This window comes from Ictalurus furcatus, chromosome 3 (genome assembly GCF_023375685.1).
Source record: "Ictalurus furcatus strain D&B chromosome 3, Billie_1.0, whole genome shotgun sequence".
NCBI lineage: Eukaryota > Metazoa > Chordata > Actinopteri > Siluriformes > Ictaluridae > Ictalurus > Ictalurus furcatus.
Genome location: NC_071257.1, coordinates 25345791 through 25369802, shown reverse-complemented (window position 1 = coordinate 25369802; position 24012 = coordinate 25345791). Strand labels below are relative to the sequence as shown.

Below are 24012 nucleotides of genomic sequence, written 5' to 3'. Positions count from 1 at the left end.
AATAATAGATGTTGCTGGTAAATGAACACTTTTTGCTTCCTGATTTTTGCGCTGATTAACTATGCTTGGCTATGTCATGCTTTTTATGGGAAACACTTCTTTCAGCAAAGATATATGTGTGTTGAATATACAAGTCATGTGAAAAAATAAGTACACTCCATGGAAATTGTTGACTTTTTTGAAATATTTGGACAAGCAAACATTTGATCCTCTTTGAAACAGTGTCTATTAACAGAGGCGATACACTCTATCAAATGACACATGAAACTGACATTTTGTAGTAAGTTTCACAATTTAAATGAACAACAACAAAAAAAAAGATCAGTCACATGGAAAAAGTAATTACACCCCTACATTTATCATACCTTCAAATCCATAAAATTAGTCAAGTGTTCAGGGTGCAAGTGACTAGAAGCTGCTTAGGGAGTGCAGGAGGAACCTGTCTTATTTAGACCCCTCTCATATCTAATGTCTAGTGTTCCTGCTATTGAGGTGTGTGGTGTCATCATTCTAAGATCTAAAGAATTCTGTAAGGCCTTCAGAAACAAGGTTGTGGATGCCTGTGAATCTGGCAAATGATTTAAAAAGATCTCCAAATTATTTTAAATACATCATTCCACTGTAAGGAAAATTACCTACAAGTGGTACAGAGTTCAAACAACTGCCAATTTGTCCAGGACTGGACATTCCAGCAAATTCAGCCCAAGAGCAGCCTGTATGATGCAAAAAGAAGCCTCCAAGAACCTGAAAATTGAATTATAGTATCTACTACTAAGTCTTGCAACTGTTGGTGTCAAAGTGCATGCTTCTACAATCAGAAAGAGATTGCACAAATTTGACCTGCATGGGAGACGTGCCAGGAAAAAGCCTTTACTGTCTAAAAAGAAGAGCAAGACTACAGTTTACCAATGAGCATATAGGCAAAGACCAGGCCTTTTGGAATAATGTGCTCAGGACAGACAAATCAAAGATAGAGTTGTTTGGCCATAGTAGCAGCAGACATGTTTGGCGCAAATCAAAGACAGCTTTTCAGGAGAAGCACCTCATACCAACTGTGAAGCATGGTGGTGGAAATTTTATGGTTGGGGTTGCTTCTCTGCCTCTGGGACTGCTTGCATTCATTGATTCAACTATGAATTCCGCATCATATCAAAGTGCTTGAAGATAATGTGAGGCCATCTGTCAGAAAGTTGAACAGAAAGTGGACCTTTCAACATGATAAAGATATTAAGCACACTAGCAAATCCACCAAGGAATGGCTCAAAAAGAAGAAATGGAAGGTTATGGAATGGCCTAGTCAGCTGGATTTGAATCCTATTGAAATACTGTGGGGAGATTTGAAACTGGCAGTACATGCAAATAAACCCTCAAACATCTTGCAACTGAAAGAATATTGCATGGAAGAGTGGTCAAATATTTAGTAAAATATTAGTAGTCAAGCTGATGTCAGAGACTAGTGGACAATTATGCAAAACGTCAACAAGAAGTTTTTTTCTGCAAAGTAGGCAATATTAGCTTCTGAGGCCAAGGCTGTACTTACTTTTTCCACAGAAGAATATCACATCAATTGATATTTCAATTGAATACTGATTGAAAATGCTATTTTAAATTTTTTTGAAGACGTGCCACTTTTTGTCTCACATGTAGTTCTGGTTGAAAATAGACACCTTTATCAATTAATCATTAAGTAATCTGTTCTAAACTCTGTTAATACATGATCATTTACTACCTAATAATCAATACCCAAGTTAAAGAGTAAAATACACTGTAAAAGCCAGGCCATGAAACAGACTATATTAATTTGTATAACTACTTTATAAGTTTATAAGATGTCAAGGTTTACTAGTTTATCAGTTTATAACAAGTCAAGGTTATAGTTATCTTCGGGTACGGTTTTGTCTGAGTCACGGTTGCAAAGGAATAATTTAGTGTAGTCAATCTACCAGCATGTTTCTGAGAGGTGGCTGGAAACTGGAAAACCTGATATGTGAGAGAAAATGGGAAGTAACCCTGGTCCAGGAACAAATCAGAGTCTCTGGAATTGTAATGCAGCAACACTACAATCTGCACCAGGCCGGTTTATAATAAGATAATTAATTTGATAAAACCAACACCTAACTCACAGATTTATACTGTTCAACCCTATCAAGAGGTAACACTTCATTCTGTGGTAAAAATATTGGAGCTGACTGAAACTAAGCTGACTGAAACTTAACTAACAGTTCCTAATTTCATTTTATGGATACAAAATGCTTCAGTTTCAGCTAAATGTAAGCGACTAAGCATTTTGACTGAATCACACTGAATACCCATTGTTGGGTAAACCCACGTGACAGGATGCTAACATTATCATTAAAAAACACAATTTGTACATTTCCTATGAAAGACAGTTCACTGGCTCTGTAACTTCACTTCCCTAATACTGCAATGAGTTAACAACTTGATATTATGGCATGCTTAATCTCTTTGAACATAATGGGGTTCGAGAAGTTTGAGATCTATTAGATAATCCATTAGAAAGCATTAGCACATTGTATTAGCACATTGTACATTCACAATACACATGACTGTGCTCCTCAGCAACATATCTGTGATGTTATATAATTTACTCTACATACTATGTGCCCTTTCAGAGCTAAGTCTCATAAATGGAATCCACCCTATATTGTTGTATGAGTCATATATTAATCTGAAAGGAGTATGGTTTAGGTTTTTGAGAAAATGTAATGGGTTAGAACATCAAGTTCCAAGAACTAGAAATACTTGATGGAAGCACAAGCCTTGAATTTCAGATGACTTCACTGCTCCAGCTCCCCAAGGACAGAAAATATCACAGTAGTGAAACGTAGGGAATGATGAGTATGTTTTAACAAGAATTTAGCAAATCTTATTCTTGCCAAGCTATGAAGCCCCTAAAGGAACATGGTGGTGGAAAAAAATTGGGATGGGAAAGCTTTTGCGTTCCCCCGAGAAACTTTTGCGTTCCCTCGCAAAACCTGTTATGAGTTTGGTCAAACACTTCCTATTTATTTTCCCGCTGGTAATGGTTCAGACAGCTCCGTAGGTTCACAATGGAGCAGTTCATAGTTTTATTTTGAATTTAAATATAAAGAAATACGGTCTGTGCTTAGTTCGAGGCACGGTTTTGACGTAAATGAAAGACACCTGAAAAGGATATTACGCGAAAGAGCATTGTTTCGACGAAAAAATTACTCAAGTGATGCTGTGAAGATACAAGCACGAACCACAGAAGTAGGTAGGCAACACAACAGGTAGGCTATCTTTGTGAGGGAACGCAAAAGCTTTGAAATTTTTTTCTCCCATCCCAATTTTTTTCCACCACCATATCCCTTTAGGGGCTCCGTACCAAGCAAAGTGGTAGTTCATCACATTCCAGTGGTAAAACTCTACTGAATTCTGGTATCAGTCTAAATAATACTAATAAAAAAATCATGATACCATACGCTACTAAGACTTGAATACATCACAAAAATCATTTAAGCAAACATAGATCATAAAAATAAAATGATTAGTAAAAATGAGTGTAGGATAAATAAAGTAAGTAAATACATAGTTTTTTTCACTTCTGTGTAGTTTCACTGATATTGCAGATAGATTTATTTTTCTGTAGACAATACAGGTAATCTAAAAATAATTTCATGTAAGTGATGCAAATAATATTAATAATTACTACTTGTCACAAGAAATGACTTCCACTGTATGTGCCACCTACCAGGAACCACCGGCCATCAATCTTCATTCTCTGCACTGTTACAGCACAGTCTCTCATCTTGTTCTGTGAGTAACATGCATAATATTATGCTTCCAAGCATTGCATATGTATAAACTGCTACATTATGATGAGTATGTGAGTATGTATCTCTATATAAACTGCTGGTATAATGTTTCTTTTTACATGAGTAAGACTGTCCAGCTTTCTCAGATTACACATACACTTGATAGACTGGATTACACTTAATGAGCTAAACACTGTATACTGACACCATCTCCCATGTGCTAACACGTGATTATTATCTTCACTTCTGTTATTCTTTACAGATAATTTTACAAAGTAACAGCAGAAATGTCTTCCTGCTGTGCCAGAGAGCTTTTCCACTCACTTACCTGAGACAAGAAGCTGGCTACCTGTGCTGAGCTCCATTCCTCAAACTGTTCCCTGGTTGGCAGACTCATTTCAGCTTCAACTATTCCACATCAAACTGTGAGCTATCTGACAACAGCTCATCGATCTGAGGTGTTTACTGTAACTACACCGCAACTGGACTTCACATAATGTGGGAAGTTCCTCTTGTCATTGTGATGGTCTCTCTGACAGTCTCGCTGGCCAACTCATGCTCTCTCATGTGAAACAGCAGTCAGATTGCGCACTTACTATTCTGGTGAACTGTCACAAACCAGGTCATAAATACTGTAACACTCTTTGGCTTTGCTAGAGTATATAAAAATCCTCTGGAATTAAGCATGCACTTTTAAGGAGTGAATTAGCAGGAGGTTGCCTTCTTAAAGCGTGGCTTGTACAGCATTAGAAGGGGAAGTGAAAGACTCAGTATGGTGGTGAACATTTCACTTTCAAAACATTCATTTCACAATTTAATTCATAACCAATGTTAGAATATAGGTAGACAACAAGATCTACAGGGCTAAACTAAACCTCATCTGACTATAGAAGTAGGTCTATAGTTTAGATCAGGTCCTGTAGACCACATTTTTGGTGTCGCATTTATGTTGCTTTATTTAGTTGAGTAGTTTTCATTTCTGGACTTCACTGACAGACCAGCAATCAAATGAAATGCGAATGTGTAGTGAATTGAATAAGTCGAACAGGGCTGATGGTAATGTCTGTGTTTTGGATGATAATTCTCAACTGAATCTATTAGAACAAACAAACAAACAAACAAACAAACAAAAAAAAACTCTAATAAAGAATCCTGAGACTTTCAGACAGATTTCGGGGTTGAAATGTAATAAGAAAAATCAATAATTACTGTATATAAAGTTTAGCATTCAGTAATGTGGTGGTACACATACACAGCATACTATTTGCATACAGCTGCTAATACTCAATATAATGTTAAAGTACAATTAAAGTAAAGTAACTTTTTTGTCAAGTTAAAGCAGAAAAATAAAAATTAGCTGTGTAAAGCTGCTATTTTTTTTTTTTTTAATAAAACATGGTGTATTAATGCAGATTTCACCTAACAAAATATAGAATATGCAAATATGATCTAAACTTGGCTTATAGCATGTACACACTGGTCAGCCATAACATTAAAACCACCAACAGGTGACCTGAATAACATTGATTATCTTATTACAAAGGCACCTGCCAAGGGGTGGGATATATTAGGCAGCAAGTGAATAGTCAGTTCTCAAAGTTGATGTGTTGGAAGCAGGAAAAATGGATCTGATCAACTTTGACAAAGGCCAAATTGTGATGGCTAGACGACTGGGTCAGAGCATCACCAAAACAACAAATCTTGTGGGGTTTACATGGTAGACGTTGGTTAGTACCTACAAAAAAGTGGTCCAAGGAAGAACAACTGGTGAACAACCAACAGGGTCAAGGGTGCCTAAGGCACACTGATGCACATGTGAAGTAAAGGCTAGCCCATCTGGTCCAATCTCACCTACCTAAACATTGTTGCAGACCATAGCAACGGTATTCCTGAATTGCAGTGGCCTATTTCAGCAGGATAATGCACCCTGCCACACTGCAAAAATAGTTCAGGAATGATTTAAGAAACATGACAATGAGTTCAAAGCATTGATTTGACTTCTAAGTTCCCCACATTTCAATCCGATCGAGCATCTGTGGGATGTGCTGGACAACCCATGTCCAATCTTAAAGGATCTGCTGCTAACGTCTTGGTGCCAGATACCACAGCACACCTTCAGGAGTCCATGCCTCGATGGGTCAGAGCTGTTTTGGTGGCACAAGGGAGACCTAAACAATATTAGGCAGGTGGTTTTAATGTTATGGCTGATCGGTGTATATCATAATGCTAATTCTTGGCATTCTTCATCTCTCAAATGTTAGCTAGCATGCTAATAACTCTGACTGTACATACAAACTAACATGTCACTGGCTGGCTACAACAATGCACACTGGCTATATAAATACAAAATCTAGCTAATGGCAGATATTTATAGCAATAATTATCAGATCATTTTCCTCCGTGTCTTATTTTTAGAATTGTTGAATGCCAAGTTTTGTGTTACTTGATTGGCGCCACATTCAGCAAGAATTGGAACAGAATAACAGCTGACTATCTGACTAACTGAATGTCCTGTGATCTAATTCAGCTTCAGCTGGCTTGCCACTACTTTAATTTTGTTTATGTTGCTGTACTTCGTAGACATCATCACTGTACAGATTTCCTTCATTGCAAAGCTGCTTTACACATTGCGCTTTTTGTCACTTTGCTTCTTTTTTTTGTTGGTAGACACTGCATGTGTGTGTGTGTGTGCGTGTGTGTAGCTGTACACACAATCAATTGCAGATAAAAGATAGCAATTTGTAAATACATTTATCAAGGGCTCATTTAACCATCTGTTTTTGTTGTCACATCTGTTAGAGTTTAGATTTGTTAGAAATCTGGTGCTTAAACAAATGCTTAATGTTGTCTGACGCAAAAAAAGGCAACCAGTTGTTTGTAAATAGAGACACTTGATGCAATGAGAAAAAGTCAAAAATATTGAGTGAATAAAGTAGAGATACTTGAATATTTAACTCCAATTCAGTAACAAAGGTTTTGTAGTTCCCACATCTATTCATAATGAATAGGCTGAAAAATTGAATTTCAAACACTGGCATATTAAATGTTTTTATTTGTTCTGGTTTTGAAGAGAGGTTCAACCTGGGTTATGTGCTTGTGAATTCTTTCTTCTGTGCTGCAGGTGTACAGGGGCAGGCCATTTATCAGCCAGACTGAGTTTAATTTGGGATCAAAGCCAAACCAGTGCACACATGAGGGGTTGGAAAGAAGCAGGCAAACAATTGAACAAAAGCAACATTGTGGCACCAGTTAACATCCCAGCACTAAGCTAATAAGAATCTAGGCATAAATGTTTAACACACATGCACCCACCCACACACCCACCTACCCACACACATACACACTTTTTTTTTCTTTCAATTATTAAGTCCTTTGCTGGTCATCAATAATAGACTTTTTCAGCAAACTGAAAGAGACATACTGTATACTACTCCATTATCATGTTGTATTTTTTGTACACACTTTGTCTGCTTGAGGGTTCATTTTACAGAGAAGTACTGGTACTGATCAATATGTTAATATTACAACTTACCTGTGGTGCAGCCAAAAACGAAAAATGAAACATACAAAACAATGAAATGTTACAGTTGCTGTGCCAGTTTGTAATGGTGATGCTCTCTCACTCCACCAGTCACTCTATGGTCACAAGCTTTGACCTCTGCAGGACTGTTGGGATTACTATTCATGAGGAACCTGATACTCTGGGAGAAGATGAACTTCTGAGGATGAGGAGCTTGATAATCTGGGAGAATACTGGGCAATGGTAGCTCAGTGGTTAAAACGTTGGACTACTGATGGGAAGGTCTTGAGTTCAAATCTCAGTGCTGCCACTGCCACAGCAAGGCCCTTAACCCTCAACCTGAAGTTGCTCTGGATAAGTGTGTCTTATGATATAAATGTCAATGGAATGTAACTATGAGAATCTTGAAGTAAAGTCTGTACCACCAAATTGAGGTTGTTTGGACACATTATAATGGTGCCTGTTGGTTGGCTCCTGTTAGAGCTGTATCAGGAATGTCCCACTGGACATAGACCCTAGACTCAGGACCTGCTGGAGAGATTATATCAAACAGGAGGAATCTGTGGCTGGGCTGAACTTCTCAGCTTGTTGCCACTGTGACCCCACCGGGAAAATGGAATAAATAACATTTTAACTTGCATTTATATATAAAGTTGGCTGCTCCAATGTCCTCCAATGCCATTCTGCTGTCGAGCTGTAAATGTCGAGCTGACAGATATTGCTATACATTGAGGTACTGAATATGCAGTATACTGCATTGGAGTGGATGTAGAGTGGATGTACAGTGCACTATGGCTAATAATATAGTAAACCTGGGAATGTATCCAATCATTTGTTCATTGAGAATTCTGACAACACTAGAAAATTACAGACAGCCAACACAATAGGAATGAGTCTGATAAGTAGGAATTCAGATACTAGACATGATTAGAAAACAATTATTTAAATTTGGATCCAAGAGGGGTGGGGTATAACACATTTCGGCAATTTCCCTGCTAATCATGCTAGTTCAACTGGTGAGTGGAATGAGGTGTGATCGAGCAGGAAAATGATCAAACTGTGCCAGACTTTGGATCTCCAAGAGTAAAGTTTTGCAACATTGGTTTAAGTGAATGCAAAATGGAGATCAATATATTTTCTTAAAATATGCTGTGAATCTATCTTTCTTACATTTCAAAAACAAACCCCAGCATGTTTTGAAGGTGGTATGGAAAGCAGTAGTCAAATGTTTGTTAAAAGAACTACTAGTTTATTCCTGAGAAACATTAAAAGGAAGAGAAATAAGATAGGGGAAGAGGTGCCAGTAAAAAAAAAGCAAACCATCATTAAAACACATAGGGGGGGGGGGGGGGGGAGTAACGATGTGAATACATGTGAAGCAGTGGAATGTAGAATGCAAAAAAAGGCCCTAGCTGACCATCCCCACATATGCTGCTTTGTGGTTATTGAGTAGCTAATGAAGGGCTCCATCTTCACTGATGTGCTCATTTGCTGGCTCAAGCAGATGTACGACTAGCAGGAACAGCATGGGCTGCCGGGCTGCATATGGGTGGCGTGCAGGGAGAAGCTTCTGGACAACACCGGACATCTGTGAGGGTCCATAATGGTAATGAGTTATTGTAACCCCCCCGGAGAAATTGAGAAAGGAAAGACAAACACTACAACCTCTACCTCTGATAGTCTTGTAGTGTTTATAAACACATTGTTCCATTGTTTACTGTTCAGATTTACTGTTTTAATTTTTGTGCAGTCCATAATTCGATTCAATTCAATTCAATTTTATTTGTATAGTGCTTTTAACAATGGACATTGTCTCAAAGCAGCTTTACAGAAATATATGAACACAGGATACCGATTTTAAGTGTGTGGATTTATCCTTATTGGGTGGCGAGGAAAAACTCCCTAAGAGGATATGAGGAAGAAACCTTGAGAGGAACCAGACTCAGAAGGGAACCCGCCCTCATCTGGGTAACAACCGATTATTTATTTACTGAATCTATGCATTGTTCTTTGTTCACTGTTCTTTGTATTGTTTTAAGCAAGTTTCTAAAAATGCCTCGAATAAGATGCCCAGACCTTAATCTAATTGACAATCTGTGGCAGTTTTGCAGTTCACCAACATCTCCATTCAGTCTGACAGGAAAAATATCAAGATCCAGATGTGCAACACTAATAGAGATAAATCCCAGAAGTCATGAAGCTGAAATTGCAGCCAAAGGTGATTCCTACCAAGTATTGTCCTGGGGGATGAATACTTAAGCAACCAACAAATGTTTTCTATTTTGTTCAATTAACCTTTGTCTCAGAATAAATATTTTTCACTTTCAAATGTTAGACATATTGCGTAAATCAAATGGTGAAAAGCCCATTTAAGTCCAATACAGCTCCAGGTTGTAATACTAAAAAATGTGGAAAGGCTCAAAGGAGGTGAATACTTATGCAAAACACTGTGTATTGCAATTGAGACATTTACAATGATACATTTTTCATTCATTCATCTTCAGTTACCACTTTATCCTGGTCTGAGCTGTACCCCAAATCTTTCTAATGATTCCATAACTGCTGTGTAATGGAAGAAATATTGACAGTTTCACTGAAGAGAGCATTGTGTCCTTTTGACCTTCTTTCTGTTGTTACAGTCACTGGTGTTCTTGGCAAGGTCATTCATCACTTTACATAGTAATTCTGTTTATATAATAATTTAAATATTGTTTTCATCTTCTTATATTTTCTCGTTACTACCTTCAGGCCCCTATTCAACTCAATTATTCAGCTCTGGTAGTTGAGTTTTATTATGGGTAGCAAATCAAAAACACCTGTTACTCATCTCTCTGCCAAGTCACAAACACACACTCCACAACTCCAACTGCCAACTCTCTCTCTCTCTCTCAGAAAAATAAGACACCGATACCATCACCGTTGCCAAAGAAAAACCTTCTCCGACTGTGCCATTTGACAAAGTAGAACCACAACACTGCTGTCACATTTCTGAAATTCCTACTGTACAACTAATTATTATTTCAAGTATAAAGAATGTTCCAGACAACCCTCTCCACTCTTTTGAGGAAACGTCGGCAACCTGAATTGACCTGTGCTCAGCCTCAAAAGGAAATGAAGTTTAGAGAGGTGACTGTGTACCTGGTGGAGAGAAGAATGGGTAAAAGCCGGAGAAACTTCCTGACAAGTTTGGCCAGGTCAAAGGGCTTCGCTGTGGACAACACTTTAAGGTATGTCAGTTGCAAAACAGTTGTATTTACAAAAATTGAAACACTGTGGATGACTGACTGACCAAGTCACTGAAGGCCTGGTTATGGTTTTAGTCACAGAATGAAAGAAATGTTGATTTGTTGCATATTTGAATGTTACATTTGATTGCCTTTGCAAGGCACAATCTTCTGAGAATAACTTTTACATAACTTTATGCAGGCTGTCAATCTGATATGCATCAATTTGTATGCAAATCCTCATGATAATGTGAAGGTATCTTGTCTGATTTCTAAGAACACCAAAATGATGACAGGATAATGACAGGGAAGCTGAAACTCTATCGGGTTCTGTCAGATGGGGACAATTGCCTGTTACAATCAAGCTTTTCGTGCTTCAGAAAATGACACGTGTGAACTCTGTAAAGCTGAACATTTGCACGTCAATTGTAACATTTGTACAATGTCTAATTTCAGTCTTATTTATTTATTTATTCATGTATTTTTTTTTTTTTTTACTGCTGTTTGGACATTAAACAGCCTGTTAGACAGAACTTTACCCCTGAAGATCATAAAATGTGACAAAATATGAGCACTGCTTCAAGCTCCTTTTCATGTCAAAGCTGTGTATGTGTGTTTCTGCATGTCTTTGGATAGTCATGTGAATCTATAACAGTAGTTTGTCTGCCTGGGTAAAGCTGATACTTGCCTACTGTTGCCAGTTGGAGATCTGTGCCAGGCGTGTGCAGCTGGCTGTGGGCACCAGTGGGTGTTGTTTTGGGCAGGCTGGCATAACCGCAGCCGGTGGCTGGCTGTGGTGTAGTGTGTCACACACAGCTGAGGGGTGGAACCATTCCCAGAAATGCAGCTTGAACTCCTGAATCATACTGTTCCTCAGCACCCAATGAGCTATTGTCTGAAGCTAACAGCAGGAAACAGACTGAAAGAGATGCAAACTGACATTTTGCAAGGCGGTGAGGAGTATACATTAGTGGTGGATTAATAATAAACTGGCCTAGTTTCAATCCCACTGACGATACAAAACAATACTTGCATGTGCCATCCATGTTTTTTGTTAAAGATAAACAGAAGAATAAAGAATATAAAGATAAACAGAAGAACAGATGGTGAAGATTATTATTATATTTGGAAATGTAGTGCCTAAAATCTGCTGCAGGAAATTTGTGAGGTTTGGGCCTGGAACAAACATTTGGTGAAGATCTCCACTTGTACATGAATATAGTTATTTAGTCTTATTTGTCTGCTCTTAAAATTAAAATATACTTTAGTACATTTATGTAAGAATTATGTATATGTATAATAGTATAGGTGAATTATACTAAGGGATACATTCAGAGTTAACGACTCTCTCTCTCTCTCTCTCTCTCTCTCTCTCTCTCTCTATATATATATATATATAGACACACACATTTATATTTATATATATTTATAGACTTGGCAACGTCAATATTTATGCAGAAAAAGATACACACATGCTTATATCAGTTTTCTGAGCATGCCATTCAGATTCAGATTATGCAAATCACTCGCATGTAGTTCGAACATCCAGTGTTGCCAAAATTTTCATGAGTAGTAATGTTTGAGATGGAGTTTTTCAATAGTAGATTTTAAAGACAAATGCTTTCCTTTAAGAAAACAAATTAAGTGTAAAGAAACTACGGTAAAGAAAACATGGTCACGGTTTGAAAGATCCCCATATATGTAACTCCTGTACGTTGGGAATAATCTGTAATTCAGTTTGAATACAATTTTTGTACTAAATCCTCACTATGCACTTAACTCAAATTTTATGACTATATATGCTATCCATATACTACACTGTGTACAAGTGTATATATATATATATATATACACACACACACACGTAAATACATTTTATAATAATATAAATAAATTTAATATAATACAATTTTTTACCATATATATATTTTTTCAGATAGGCTTTAAGAATGCCTTTGACAAAAGAAAAATGTATTAAAATCATTCTCATGGCTGCATCAGGAAGCTGTTGCAAGGATGCAATGAACTTTAACAGGAAACATGGCAAGCACAGCACACATGACACTGTTGCCAAACTTATTAACAAATTCAAAAAGACGTCCACTAACATCCACTGTCGCAATGACGATTGCATAACCGACGTGGTGCTGGGAAGCATAGTCCCCTGTGTATGGAGACCTTTGAGATACCCTGTATTCTAATAGGTGCCTTGGACTAATTGAGATAAAAAGTATATTTGTACATTTTTAAAACGTTTACCACACTATCCATATACTTATTAATGACGGCACAGTTATGGCATTTTGTGACAGTTGTGACATAACCAGATCTCTCAGTTGAAATCTCTCTGACCTTGTTCTGTGTTAAATTAGTCCTTGTGCTAGATCTAGATTGCATAGCTTTGTGCAGCAGGATGTATTTGCTGCATGTACCTCAACCGGGCTTCATGTAATCCAGGAAGCCTCCCACCTCTATTTTCCTCCTTCTCTGTACTCTCTCTCTCTCTCTCTCTCTCTCTCTCTCTCTCTCTCTCTCTCTCTCTCTCTCTCTCTTTCATACATAGCGACTAGTGAATGCCTCTGCTGTGCAGTTAAATGAAGATGAAAGCGAAAGGTTAGAAATCAGAGAGTGATGGAGAAACTGGAAGAAAAAGATGGAGAGATGAAGGGAGAGATTTCATTTATGTTTCATGAACTGCACACCATGATCGGATTTGATATGGAAATGTCAGTGAGCTGACAGCCTGACTGCAGGACTGAACTTTTGATTCAGTTCACACTCTCAGCTGAGACTTTGCTTCACTCCTGTGGTTTGATTGACTTTGAAGGTACAAAATGAACCTTTCTTTAAGACTTGGTTTCAAAGTTGCTGTAAGACTGCATAACATCTCTTAAACTCCACTGTCCATTAGGCTGTAAAATGGCAGGAATATTTGCTGAATTATAAGTTGTGGTGCATTGATATGATCTTGGTGAAAGCACAGTGCTATGTGATTACATCCTTTTCTTGAGGCACAAGATATGATCCTCTATTTTCCTGCTCACCTCACAGAAGAATGTTTAATTTGATATTTGTGCACGGTTTCAATGCTTACACTGTGTCAAAACAGGAACAGGACTTTTAAACCCTTCACATTTAAGCAGAAATATTATTATTAATATGCATAAAGAACATAATGTTTAGACATAAAACAGATTATCTTTGCTCTTCAAAGATGTTTTGTCTTCGAAATAGACATGTTAATTTGTTAACTTGTAAATGTGCTTCTCTGTAGTTCTAACCATTCACTAAATGTGAAATCCAAATATATTATTGAGTAAGACTGTTTAAGACATTTAAAATAAAAACAAATTATAAATAATAATAATGAAATCCTAGTGACTTCTGATTGTTTCTGTAACTAGTCTATTACTTCTTGGACATCCTGTATACTATGATTCTAACCAGACAATTGTTTGTAATACAGCATACAAGAGAACATAATTCTCAAGGGCACAGGGATGATAAGTTGATGGTACTCAAAATGTATTGACTTTTTCACACCTTCTGGTGCTGAGTGCTTTATGGCCTCAATTTACACCTCAGAGTCTTATTAGCTAGCCATAACATCAAAAACACTGAGAGGTGATGTGAGTAACATTGATTATCTCATTAAAGTGGAACCTGTCAAGGGGTAGGATGTATTAGGCAGCAAGTGAACAGTCAGTTTTCAAAGCTGAAGTGTAGGAAGCAGGAAAAATGGGCAGGAGTAAGGATTTGAGTTACTTTGACAAGCGCAAATTGTGATTGCTAGACAACGGATCACAGCATCTGCAAAACAGCAGGTCTTCTGGGGTGTTCCTCGTATAGTTAATACCTACTAAAAGTGGTCCAAGGAAGGACAATGGCTGAACAGGTACACAATATTAGGCAGGTGGTTTTAATGTTATGGCTGATCACTGTAGCCCTGCCTGTATCTGTAGATTCACTGGGTGACATCAGTATTAACTTAAATTAAAATTATTATTATTATTATTATTATTATTTTTTACGTATGATAAAACTCTCACATCTGGATGACAGTCAATTAAATGAACATCAGAGAGTGAATTTATGTTAAGTTGTTTCCTCTATGAACCCAGATGATTGTGACAGACAAGGTCGTATCATATGATGTTTAGCTTATTTGGCGAGAGAGAGAGAGAGAGACAGAGAGAGAGAGAGAGAGAGAGAGACCAACACGCGACTTGGTCTTTGGGCTTAATTTATGAATACTTTTGACTGAAGAATTCATAGAGTATATTTTGCATAAATATTTACTGACGTCCCTTCGACTGCTATTTTGAATAAATTGGTTTTCTGTTATTTTCTCAGTATGAGGAAACACGTGGAATTTGTTGTGTAGTAATCACACATATGCAGAGATTTGCTTGAGTATTCTTTTAAGGAAGAAAATATGGCTTTGCATTAATTAAGAAAACCTTGCTTGTAGGCTCCCACATTTTCACATTTATCCTGGGTTATTTTGTACAGTATGAGAGAAAAGTGTGAGGACCTTCTGCATGGAAGATTAGGTTCAACTATGATTCAACAGATTACCCTTCATCTTCTTCACACACACACACACTTTTTTTTTTGTTTCTCTCTTCTCTCTAATTGTGAGTCTGGGTCTGTGACTGCACCACTATTGTATCTCTCTGGGAGCCATACACTCGGGTAATTATGCATGGGTGACTGCTCACACTGGCACTGCAATTAAACAAAGCAACAACAGCATGGGATGCTGGCACACAGGTTGGCTGTGATGGATGTTTATGTGTGTTTATGTAGGTGTGTTTGAGTGTGTGTGTGTGTGTGTGTGTGTGTGTGTGAGAGAGAGAGAGAGAGAGAGAGAGAGAGAGAGAGAGAGAGAGAGATCCAAACAAAGCTCCTGTTTTCAACAATGGAAATTCTCTGATGCTCCTCTTCATCAGTGTGCCACAACAGCAGAGCCACAGTTTGGCCAAGAGGTGGCTAAAGGTTGGAAGAGAGATCAGGTTAAAGGTGAAGGAGTGGATTCAAAAGATGAGAATGAAAGTGTAGGCCATTCCTAATTTCTAACGGAAACCCAGTGCACAGATTTACATTAACAAACCTGTATCAGAGTATTGTGGTTCTGAGGAAGTATTATTTGCTGTAATTTACAGCACCTGAATGAGATCTTACTCTTTGCACTCAGGTCTCCTTTAGTGAACAGTGGACTAGTTCAACAAACAGACTTCATAAATGGTAAATGTTCTGCACTTATATAGCGCTTTTATCCAAAGCGCTTTACACTGTGTCTCATTCACCCATTCACACACACCAATGGTAGCAGAGCTGCCATGCAAGGTGCTAACTTGCCATCGGGAGCAACTTGGGGTTCAGTGTCTTGCCCAAGGACACTTCAGCATGTGGAGTCATATGGGCCGGTAATCGAACTGCCAACCCTACGATTAGTGGACAACCCGCTCTACCACCTGAGCCACAGCCACTCATATAAAAACCATAATGAACTTTCTTTTACTTTCACACTATCCGTTGTTATCCAGATGAGGGCAGGTTCCCTTCTGAGTCTGGTTCCTCTCAAGGTTTCTTCCTTATATCATCTTAGGCAGTTTTTCCTTGCCACCGGCTTGCCCAATAGGGATAAATTCACACACTTAAAATCTATATCCTGTGTTTATATGTTTCTGTAAAGCTGCTTTGAGACAATGTGCACTGTTAACAATGTCCACTCATATAAGCTAATAAAATGATGAGTGATGAGCTTGATCAAGTGCAAGTGGAAGCCATATCGTTAAATTAAACCACAGTTGCATTGATTTATATATATATATTTGATGAGCAATCAGAGAGTGATATATTAGATGTTTATTTGAATGGTTGCCATCTACTCTTTCTTCTCTTTCATACATCATAATATTATATTGACAGCAAAGGAAAAAAAAAACATTTCCTTCTGTAGTAAATTTTTCTGAGGCTTAATGGAAAGTACTTGCGTTCAAAGGCGGTGGGATAAAGACCAAAGGCAATATTGAAAAACACAGTCGCACACACCTCTCCTAATCTGAAAAATCTGCCAACCTCAGAAGTGCAGAATGATCGACACACAGGTGATTATAATAATCAGTATGGAAAATCCACTTAAGCTCACAACCCGATTCTGAATATGACAGCTTTCCCCAGTAAATGTATGTTTAGAAATTTAGTTGTCGAGTTAAGTCACCAATTCTGAATTCGATATGCATTTGGTCTCAGTACTCACCATTTAATTTTCATATGAGTGACAAGTTGTCGTTGTCTGATCTTTGCAGTAGTAAAGTGACTCATATTGTAGCAGAGGACAATCCAGCACATGAGCTCTGGCCATGGCTACAGGAACAGGGCATTGCAGATCTGGGCAGAATGAATGTGCTTGACATCGCCTGGTTTACACAGAGCATGAAAGCTGGTAGACCCATTCCGGTGGAGGCACAACATCGCATACAAGTGAGTATACCTCTGTGTGTGTGTGTGTGTGTGTGTGTGTGTGTGTATAAGATATAAAGATATAGAGGATATTATGAAGGTGAGTTCATCTGGAGAGCTGTCAGGTCAGTTAAAGGCCACAGGAACTGGCTAAGTATGATAAGATGTTGCAGAGGTTTATAAAGAAGGGTTATAAAAAGGTCTGGAGATCACATTACCATGATGGCTGTGCTTTAGCGTACTTACATACAGATAAACACTGGGTGGTGCTATAAGTCTAAAGGGTTGTATTGTATTGAAGGTACATTAAACATCTGTTTCCAGCACTCTTACAATAACACTGCCAAAGCAATAAATAAATAATACAGCTTATTAAAAAAAAAGGAAAATATGAGAGGGTCCTTTGTACATATTCAGCATAGTAATCATGAAATTCATAATCATCCATTTTCTCCAAAGGACAGAAGCACGAGCATAAATAATTGAACAGATGAATATTCTCAGTGCTGCCTCCTTGATATAAGATTAAATCATTTTGATGATCAATCTGCATACATTGCTCATAGCTAACAATTAGACTAGCTTGAATTATTCATTAACAACAATTTTGCTAAGGCTGTGTAGAGGAATGGCCCTTTTTTCTCCAGCGCTCTTTACTCTTGCTCACCTCTTAGACCTGGAGAACTCTGAGAGACCTGAATTACCAGAATGGTTTAGTCACACTGTCAGATACTTTGTCAGAAAGTGGGTTTATCTGGGCTTTGGGAAATAAAGGGATGCATTTCCTGTGTTGGCTGTAACAACACATTGCCTCATCCCTGCTGCCTGACAGCTATAGACTGATGTGCAATATTGTGCCAAATAGACCCATCAGTGCAGAGCCTGGTCTCGTAGTGCCTCACTAACTGATGCTAAAGATATTTATTAAAGACATTCCTCTGCTCTTGGATCACTCTGGAAGGGACTTCAGTGATCTGCACAAAAAATAAAGAAATATGCCACCCAATTCCGGAGACCAATCAATCTCACTTCTGCTCTCAGAAGACAGAATATGAGTTAGAAAAGCCTGAATCTCCTCTGGATCTCCAAAGAGTTAGAGCTGGGGGCATGACCCTTGTCTTCTTGCTATTTTTAACCTTATAGTCCAAAATACCTTTGGTTGACATACAGATGATGGGTTTTATTTAGATTGAGAGATCATCATCATGATCATGATGATCATCATCATCATCATCATCATCATGAGTAAGCACTTCAGGGTCATGCTGGAGCCTGGAGCCTGTTCTGGGAACACTGGGTGTGAGGCAGGAATACATCCTGGATGGGACACCAGTTAATCGCATCACATCATGCACACACACACACACACACACACACACACACACACACACACACATACACACACGCACACACACACTGACATAGGTGAGAGGCAACAGGAAAAACCAAGCACTTTACAAACATTAAACATTCACATTGAACATGTGTGAGGTTATGAGATTAGTATGAAGGTATGAAGATTCACGTTTGTGGAAACAAGCATTATTCATTCATTCATCTTCAGTAACCACTATATTATGGTCAGGGTCTGGGTGTGAAGTCAGAATACACCCTGGATGGGATGCCATGCACACCATACACATACAGACTCACACACTCACCCACATCTAGATGAAATTATGCATAGCCAATCCACCTATTGGCATGTTTTTGAGAGGTGAGAGGAAATTGGATAACCTGGAGGAAACCCACACAGACACGAGAACTTGAGTTCAGCCTGTAACCTGAATTCAGGATTGAACTGAGGACTCGGAGTTAAGCATAAATTTAAGCATAAAAAAAAAAACAAGCAAAGAGTATTATTTTATATTGACGTTTGGTCCTCTTGTCCATTCTGAGAAACAGAGGGCTGAGTATGCTGGTAAGAGGAAATGTGTATAGCACTAGGCAGAAATGATCCCCTATAGTGCTTCTTCAAGCCAATGACTAAAAGTGCTCCTGGATATCACACTGTGGGGGGATGGGCAGAATTGTTCAGAACACTCTCCAAAGCTGCTATCAGCATCTTTTTCTGTCACTGCCTCCAGTGAGTTTAGACAGTGCTGTGATGGTTCTGGCCTTCCTGAGGCATTTGGTGTCCCCTACAGTGTTGTTGCACCCTCAGCATGCCACAGAATAATGATAACACACAATAGAGTGGTAGTAGAGCTGCAGTAGCCTGCTGCACACATTTAAAACCTAGGCTGTCTTAGAAAGAAGAGTCTGCATTGGCCGTCCCTGTGCAGGGCATCAGTTTTGTCAGTCCAGTGCAGTCCGTTGTTCAGGTAGACCCCCTGATACATAGACAATGTTTGGTTTAACTTTTGAACAGCAACCTACTAGGAAGCACCCAATACAATACTCTACTCGATAATCTCAAACAAATAGATAGAAAAAGAAATACAACTCTAAAGGTGAACATGTTTTGCATGGCTCAGCACTTGAGTAGAGCCAGTGTCTACTACACATGAGCAAAGTATTTAAATGAGTGATCTCCTCGGAGGACAGTGCAGACATTTAGATGAAATAAAGTTGATGTGTTTAATAAGCTTTGTGATAGTAAAGATTGTAATATAGCTTATTCATTAGGCAGTCATGATAATGTGAAGCAATTAAACATTTTAGAAGCTGTCTGTAGTTTCATTATTACATAAAAATCGATTTATTCTGTGTATAATTAACCTTTGACTGGTTTAATTGGCAATGGAAGAAATTTGTCATACAATTAAATGTCAAATTTAATTTCATTCAATTACCCACAGGGCAGGGGGCATGGTGGCTTAGTAGTTAGCACGTTTGCCTCACACCTTCGGGGTTGGGGGTTTGAATCCTTCCTCCGCCCTGTGTGCACGGAGCTTGCATGTTCTCCCCCACTACGGTTTCCTCCCCCAGTCAGCGAAGACATGCGCTATAGGCTAATTGGCATTTCCAAACTGTCCATAGTGTATGAATGGGAGTGTGAATTGGTGTGTGCGATTGTGCCCTGCGATGGGTGGCACCCCATCCAGGGTGTCCCCCATCAAGTGCCCCAAGTTCCCTGGGATATGCTCCAGGCTCCCCTGCAACCCTGTGTAGGATAATCAGTATAGAAAATGGATGGATGGATGGATGGATGGATGGACCCAATAGGAAAATGTAATTGATCAAAAAAAATCAGTTTGCAAATGCACCTATTCCACTCCCTATTAAACTGTATATGTTAAAGGGATCTATGGTTTGTCTGTAATCCTTAAAGGCTCTATGTACAGTTTTCAAAGAAAAAAGGAACATAAAGTGCCCTTGTAAAGTGTTGGGCCACCACAAGCCACCAGAACAACTTCAGTGCTCTTTGACATAGATTCTAGATGATGGTGGTGAAGAGCGTCATCTAACACGTCGCTCCAAAATCTGTCCATTTTGGTTGAGAGATGGTGACTGTTAAGTAAGTAAGTAAGTAAGTAAAGCTTTATTTATATAGCACCTTTCAAAACAATGTTTACAAAGTGCTTTACAGAAGACATATACATGAAAATACAATCAGTAGTAAGAATAAGCAAAAAAAAGTAATAAAAGAAATAAAAGGCATAGCAAAATAGAATGAATAAAAGAATACAAATAAAATCAAGTATGGTAATTGAACTGGCTTGAGGAAAGGACCCAGTGAACAACTGTGCTTTAAGATACTTTTTAAAAGAGCTAATTGAATCAACTGCCCATAGGTTGTCAGGGAGACAGTTCCACAGTTTAGGCAGGATAAAATCAATTCTGTAAGACACAGGTAGCCAGTGAAGGGATTTAAGTGCCGGAGCGATATGATTCTTCTGTCTAGTACGTGTCGGCATTCTTGCAGCTGCATTCTGAACTCTTTTTGTAAGTGTTTAACGGAGCTCTTTGGTAAGCCAACCAAAACACTCTTGCAGTAGTTGAGTCTAAAATGTAACAAATGCATGTATGAGTTTCTCACTATCTGTGGGGGAGAGAACATCACTTACTTTAGAGATGTTACGAAGGTGATAGTATGCTGTTTTACAAACATTGCTAATATGTTTTTTAAAACTGAGATCACTGTCAAACACGATCTCTAAATGCTTAACGCAGTCTTTAGCCTTGAGAGACAAGGAGTCTAGATATGGCATAATTAACTTTCTCTGTGCATCATTTCCGATAAGGACATTAACAGTTTAAAAAAAAAAAAAGAATTATTAAACAATTCGCTGAGCCCTTGTGTACTGTGGATGGTGGTGGAGTCTTTCTGGAAGTGACCACTCCCATAAATATAGACATGTTTTATCATAGGATAAAGGTGATTAATCAGAACATGTTTGTATTGTAGTTGTATTTGTATTTGTAATGAGACTTGTCATAAAATTGGGTGTCCAATTTTATCCGGAAAGGTCCGGTATGGTTGCAAGTTTTCATTCCAACCAAGCAGAAGCCACACCTGAGTCTATTGAAAGCCAAGATCAACTGATAAAACAGGTGAAATCAGGTGTGCCTCCTTGCTTGGTTGGAATGAAAACCTGCACCAACACTGGCCCTTTCCGGATAAGATTGGACACCTCTGATCTAAGGAGATAAATGTATCAGAACCATGCCAGTAAATGCAAAGGCACAACAGAGCCACAGTTCTTTCCGTAATCTGTAGAACCCTACAACAGAGGGGTTCGATTTTAGAAACAGTTCCAAGTAGAAGCCTTTTAGACAGCTATAAATAACTGTTATTAAACATCCAAGAACTCTTGAGGAACCTTTTTTTTCCCTAAGAGTGTCCTTTTGCTTGTCAGTGGCATAAGATGCTATGTCTATGAACCTTTAAAACTTTAAAGTAAGACTGTAAAGACCATGATTGTACCTTGAATGAGAACCTTGAATTCACCTATAAATGTGAAAGATATTTAAGAAAGTACACAAGATACTGTATACTCTTGTGGGTCCTACCCTAGTGATAAATAATGATATTTTAATTTTTTTTATTTTATTTTTTATAATTTAGCTATACATTTACAACATGAAGCTCTAATTATTTTACAAAGTGTTTCAAAAATAATAATTAAAAAAGACAATAAAAAAAGAACCTGATAATTAATTAACTAGTGTTTTGATATTTGCCAACAATTATATGGTTGAATAGTAAAGTAAAAGGATTTAAAAACTAAACTGCTAATCTGATGACTTTTAAGAGGCACAGGTCTTTGGAGCATAAAAAAACATCACTTTTGTAACACTTAACTCTTGAAATGTTCAGTAAGCCAGTGATAATCCCTCCTGCTCTTATAAGATATTCTAGCGAGTAAAACTCCCACAAACTATACAGAGCAGCATTCACAGCTTTTCCTATTTCCATAATAAGTTCTTACTGTAAGATGAAAAATACAGTACACTAAGGCATACATATGAACGGATTAAAAAAAAAAAAGACATTAAATAAAATTGGCTATGTACACACAGCAGACTTTTCCCCAGGCGCTTAGCCTGCTCTGCAAAATGCCATAGTGTTCAATTACCTCCTCTGCTCTTCTCATTGGGTACAATGAGTACAAGCTGTCTTTTTATGGGCTGTCTCGGTGGTATGGGCACAGACCTGGATGTAGGGAGACCTACCTTGTGTGCCTTCCTTAGCTCCTATCAATCATGATCTGAGAGAGACAGAAGAAGGCAAGGTCAGACTCAGAAGGGATGCGACCCCATAACCCCGTCAGTCTGCGGGCTATGATCTCATTAACCCGAACGGACGCAGCTCACTTGTGTGTGTGTGTAGATCATTATCCTTGGCACATGTTCTTCTAACCTGCATTTGGTACTGAGCCACATGCACCCACACACCCGTACACAAATCCAAGCAGAAGTCTCTGAATTATTTCTCATATACTTTAAAATTTTATGACAGCAAGGTTATAAGTGACTGAGTTGCAATTATGCATACCAACAGTGTATGTCAGTTTAGCTGGAGTCAGCTCATATGCAAAAGTATTGTATTTGATACTTCCATCAATTAAAATCAACCCTACAGGTAATTATAATCGATAAAGAGAACCCAGTTAAACAAATGAGAAAATGTTTTTATGCACGATCATTTATTTAGTGAGGGAAATAATGCAATATTACATATCTGTGAGTTGCAAAAGTATGTGAACCTCTAGGATTAGTAGTTCATTTGAAATTAGACTCGGGTGTTTTCAATCAATGGGATGACAATGAGGTGTGAATGAGAACCTCATTTTATTTAAAGAACAGGGATCTATCAAAATCTGATCTTCACAACACATGTTTGTGGAAGTGTATCATGGCACGAACAAAGGAGATTTCTGAAGACCTCAAAAAAAAAAAAAAAAAAGAGTTGCTGATGCTCATCCGGCTGGAAAAGGTTACAAAAATATCTCTAAAGAGTTTGGACTTCACCACTACTTTTAGGACTTCTAGAAAATCTGATGATGTTTTCAGTCATATTTATGCAGATATATAGAACATTCTAAAGGGTTCACAAACTTTCAAGCACCACTAGGGTTGGGAGGGTTACTTTAAAAATGTATTCTGTTACAGTTACAAATTACTTCATAAAAATGTAATCAGTAACATAATCCAAGTATCGTAATATGAAAGTAATGTAATCTGATTATTTTGGGATTTCTTCAAGGCCACATATGTAAATAAAGTCAAGAAAAGGCAATATGATCTAAAATACTTTTATTTAGAGTGGAGTTTAGAGATTAAAAACATGTTCAATGTTTGGATTTGTTTTAATAAAATAAAAATAAAATAAAATAAAATAAAATAAATAAATATGTTGACAGATAAATAAATAAAAGATCACTGTCCCCGATGTGGGTAACATTACATCATAAAAGCTAGGGTGACCATATTCTGGCTTTTCAAAAAGAGGACAGGTCCACAAAAGAGGAAATGTCTAACAAAAGCATTTCAGAGAACAATTTTTGTTTATTTCTACCATAATCAAGCAGCTGTCTACATTGTGTGTGTGTGTATA

At 37.9% G+C, this 24012-nt stretch overlaps 2 protein-coding genes across 6 annotated transcripts in view; one reads left to right on the top strand and one right to left on the bottom strand.

Moving 5' to 3' along the window:
• The window catches only part of blnk (B cell linker), a 44816-nt gene extending 40453 nt beyond the window's left edge, over positions 1-4363 (bottom strand). For 2 of the 4 annotated variants that reach the window (XM_053621684.1, XM_053621685.1), the window contains exons 1-2: positions 4126-4351; positions 3734-3796 (exon numbers count right to left, since the gene is read on the bottom strand). In XM_053621684.1, the coding sequence (XP_053477659.1) occupies positions 3734-3796; positions 4126-4194 (132 nt within the window). In that variant the 5' untranslated portion in view covers positions 4195-4351. Of the gene's footprint in view, positions 1-3733; positions 3797-4125 lie in introns of all 4 variants that reach the window. The other 2 variants (XM_053621683.1, XM_053621687.1) reach the window with 2 other exon arrangements.
• Positions 4364-10139: 5776 nt separating this feature from the next.
• The window catches only part of dntt (deoxynucleotidyltransferase, terminal), a 152407-nt gene continuing 138534 nt past the window's right edge, over positions 10140-24012 (top strand). For both annotated transcript variants that reach the window (XR_008385610.1, XM_053621678.1), the window contains exons 1-2: positions 10140-10544; positions 16856-17030. Coding sequence is in view for 1 of the 2 variants with exons in the window: in XM_053621678.1 (XP_053477653.1) it covers positions 10351-10544; positions 16856-17030 (369 nt within the window). In the remaining variant the exon portion in view is untranslated. The remainder of the gene's footprint in view (positions 10545-16855; positions 17031-24012) is intronic.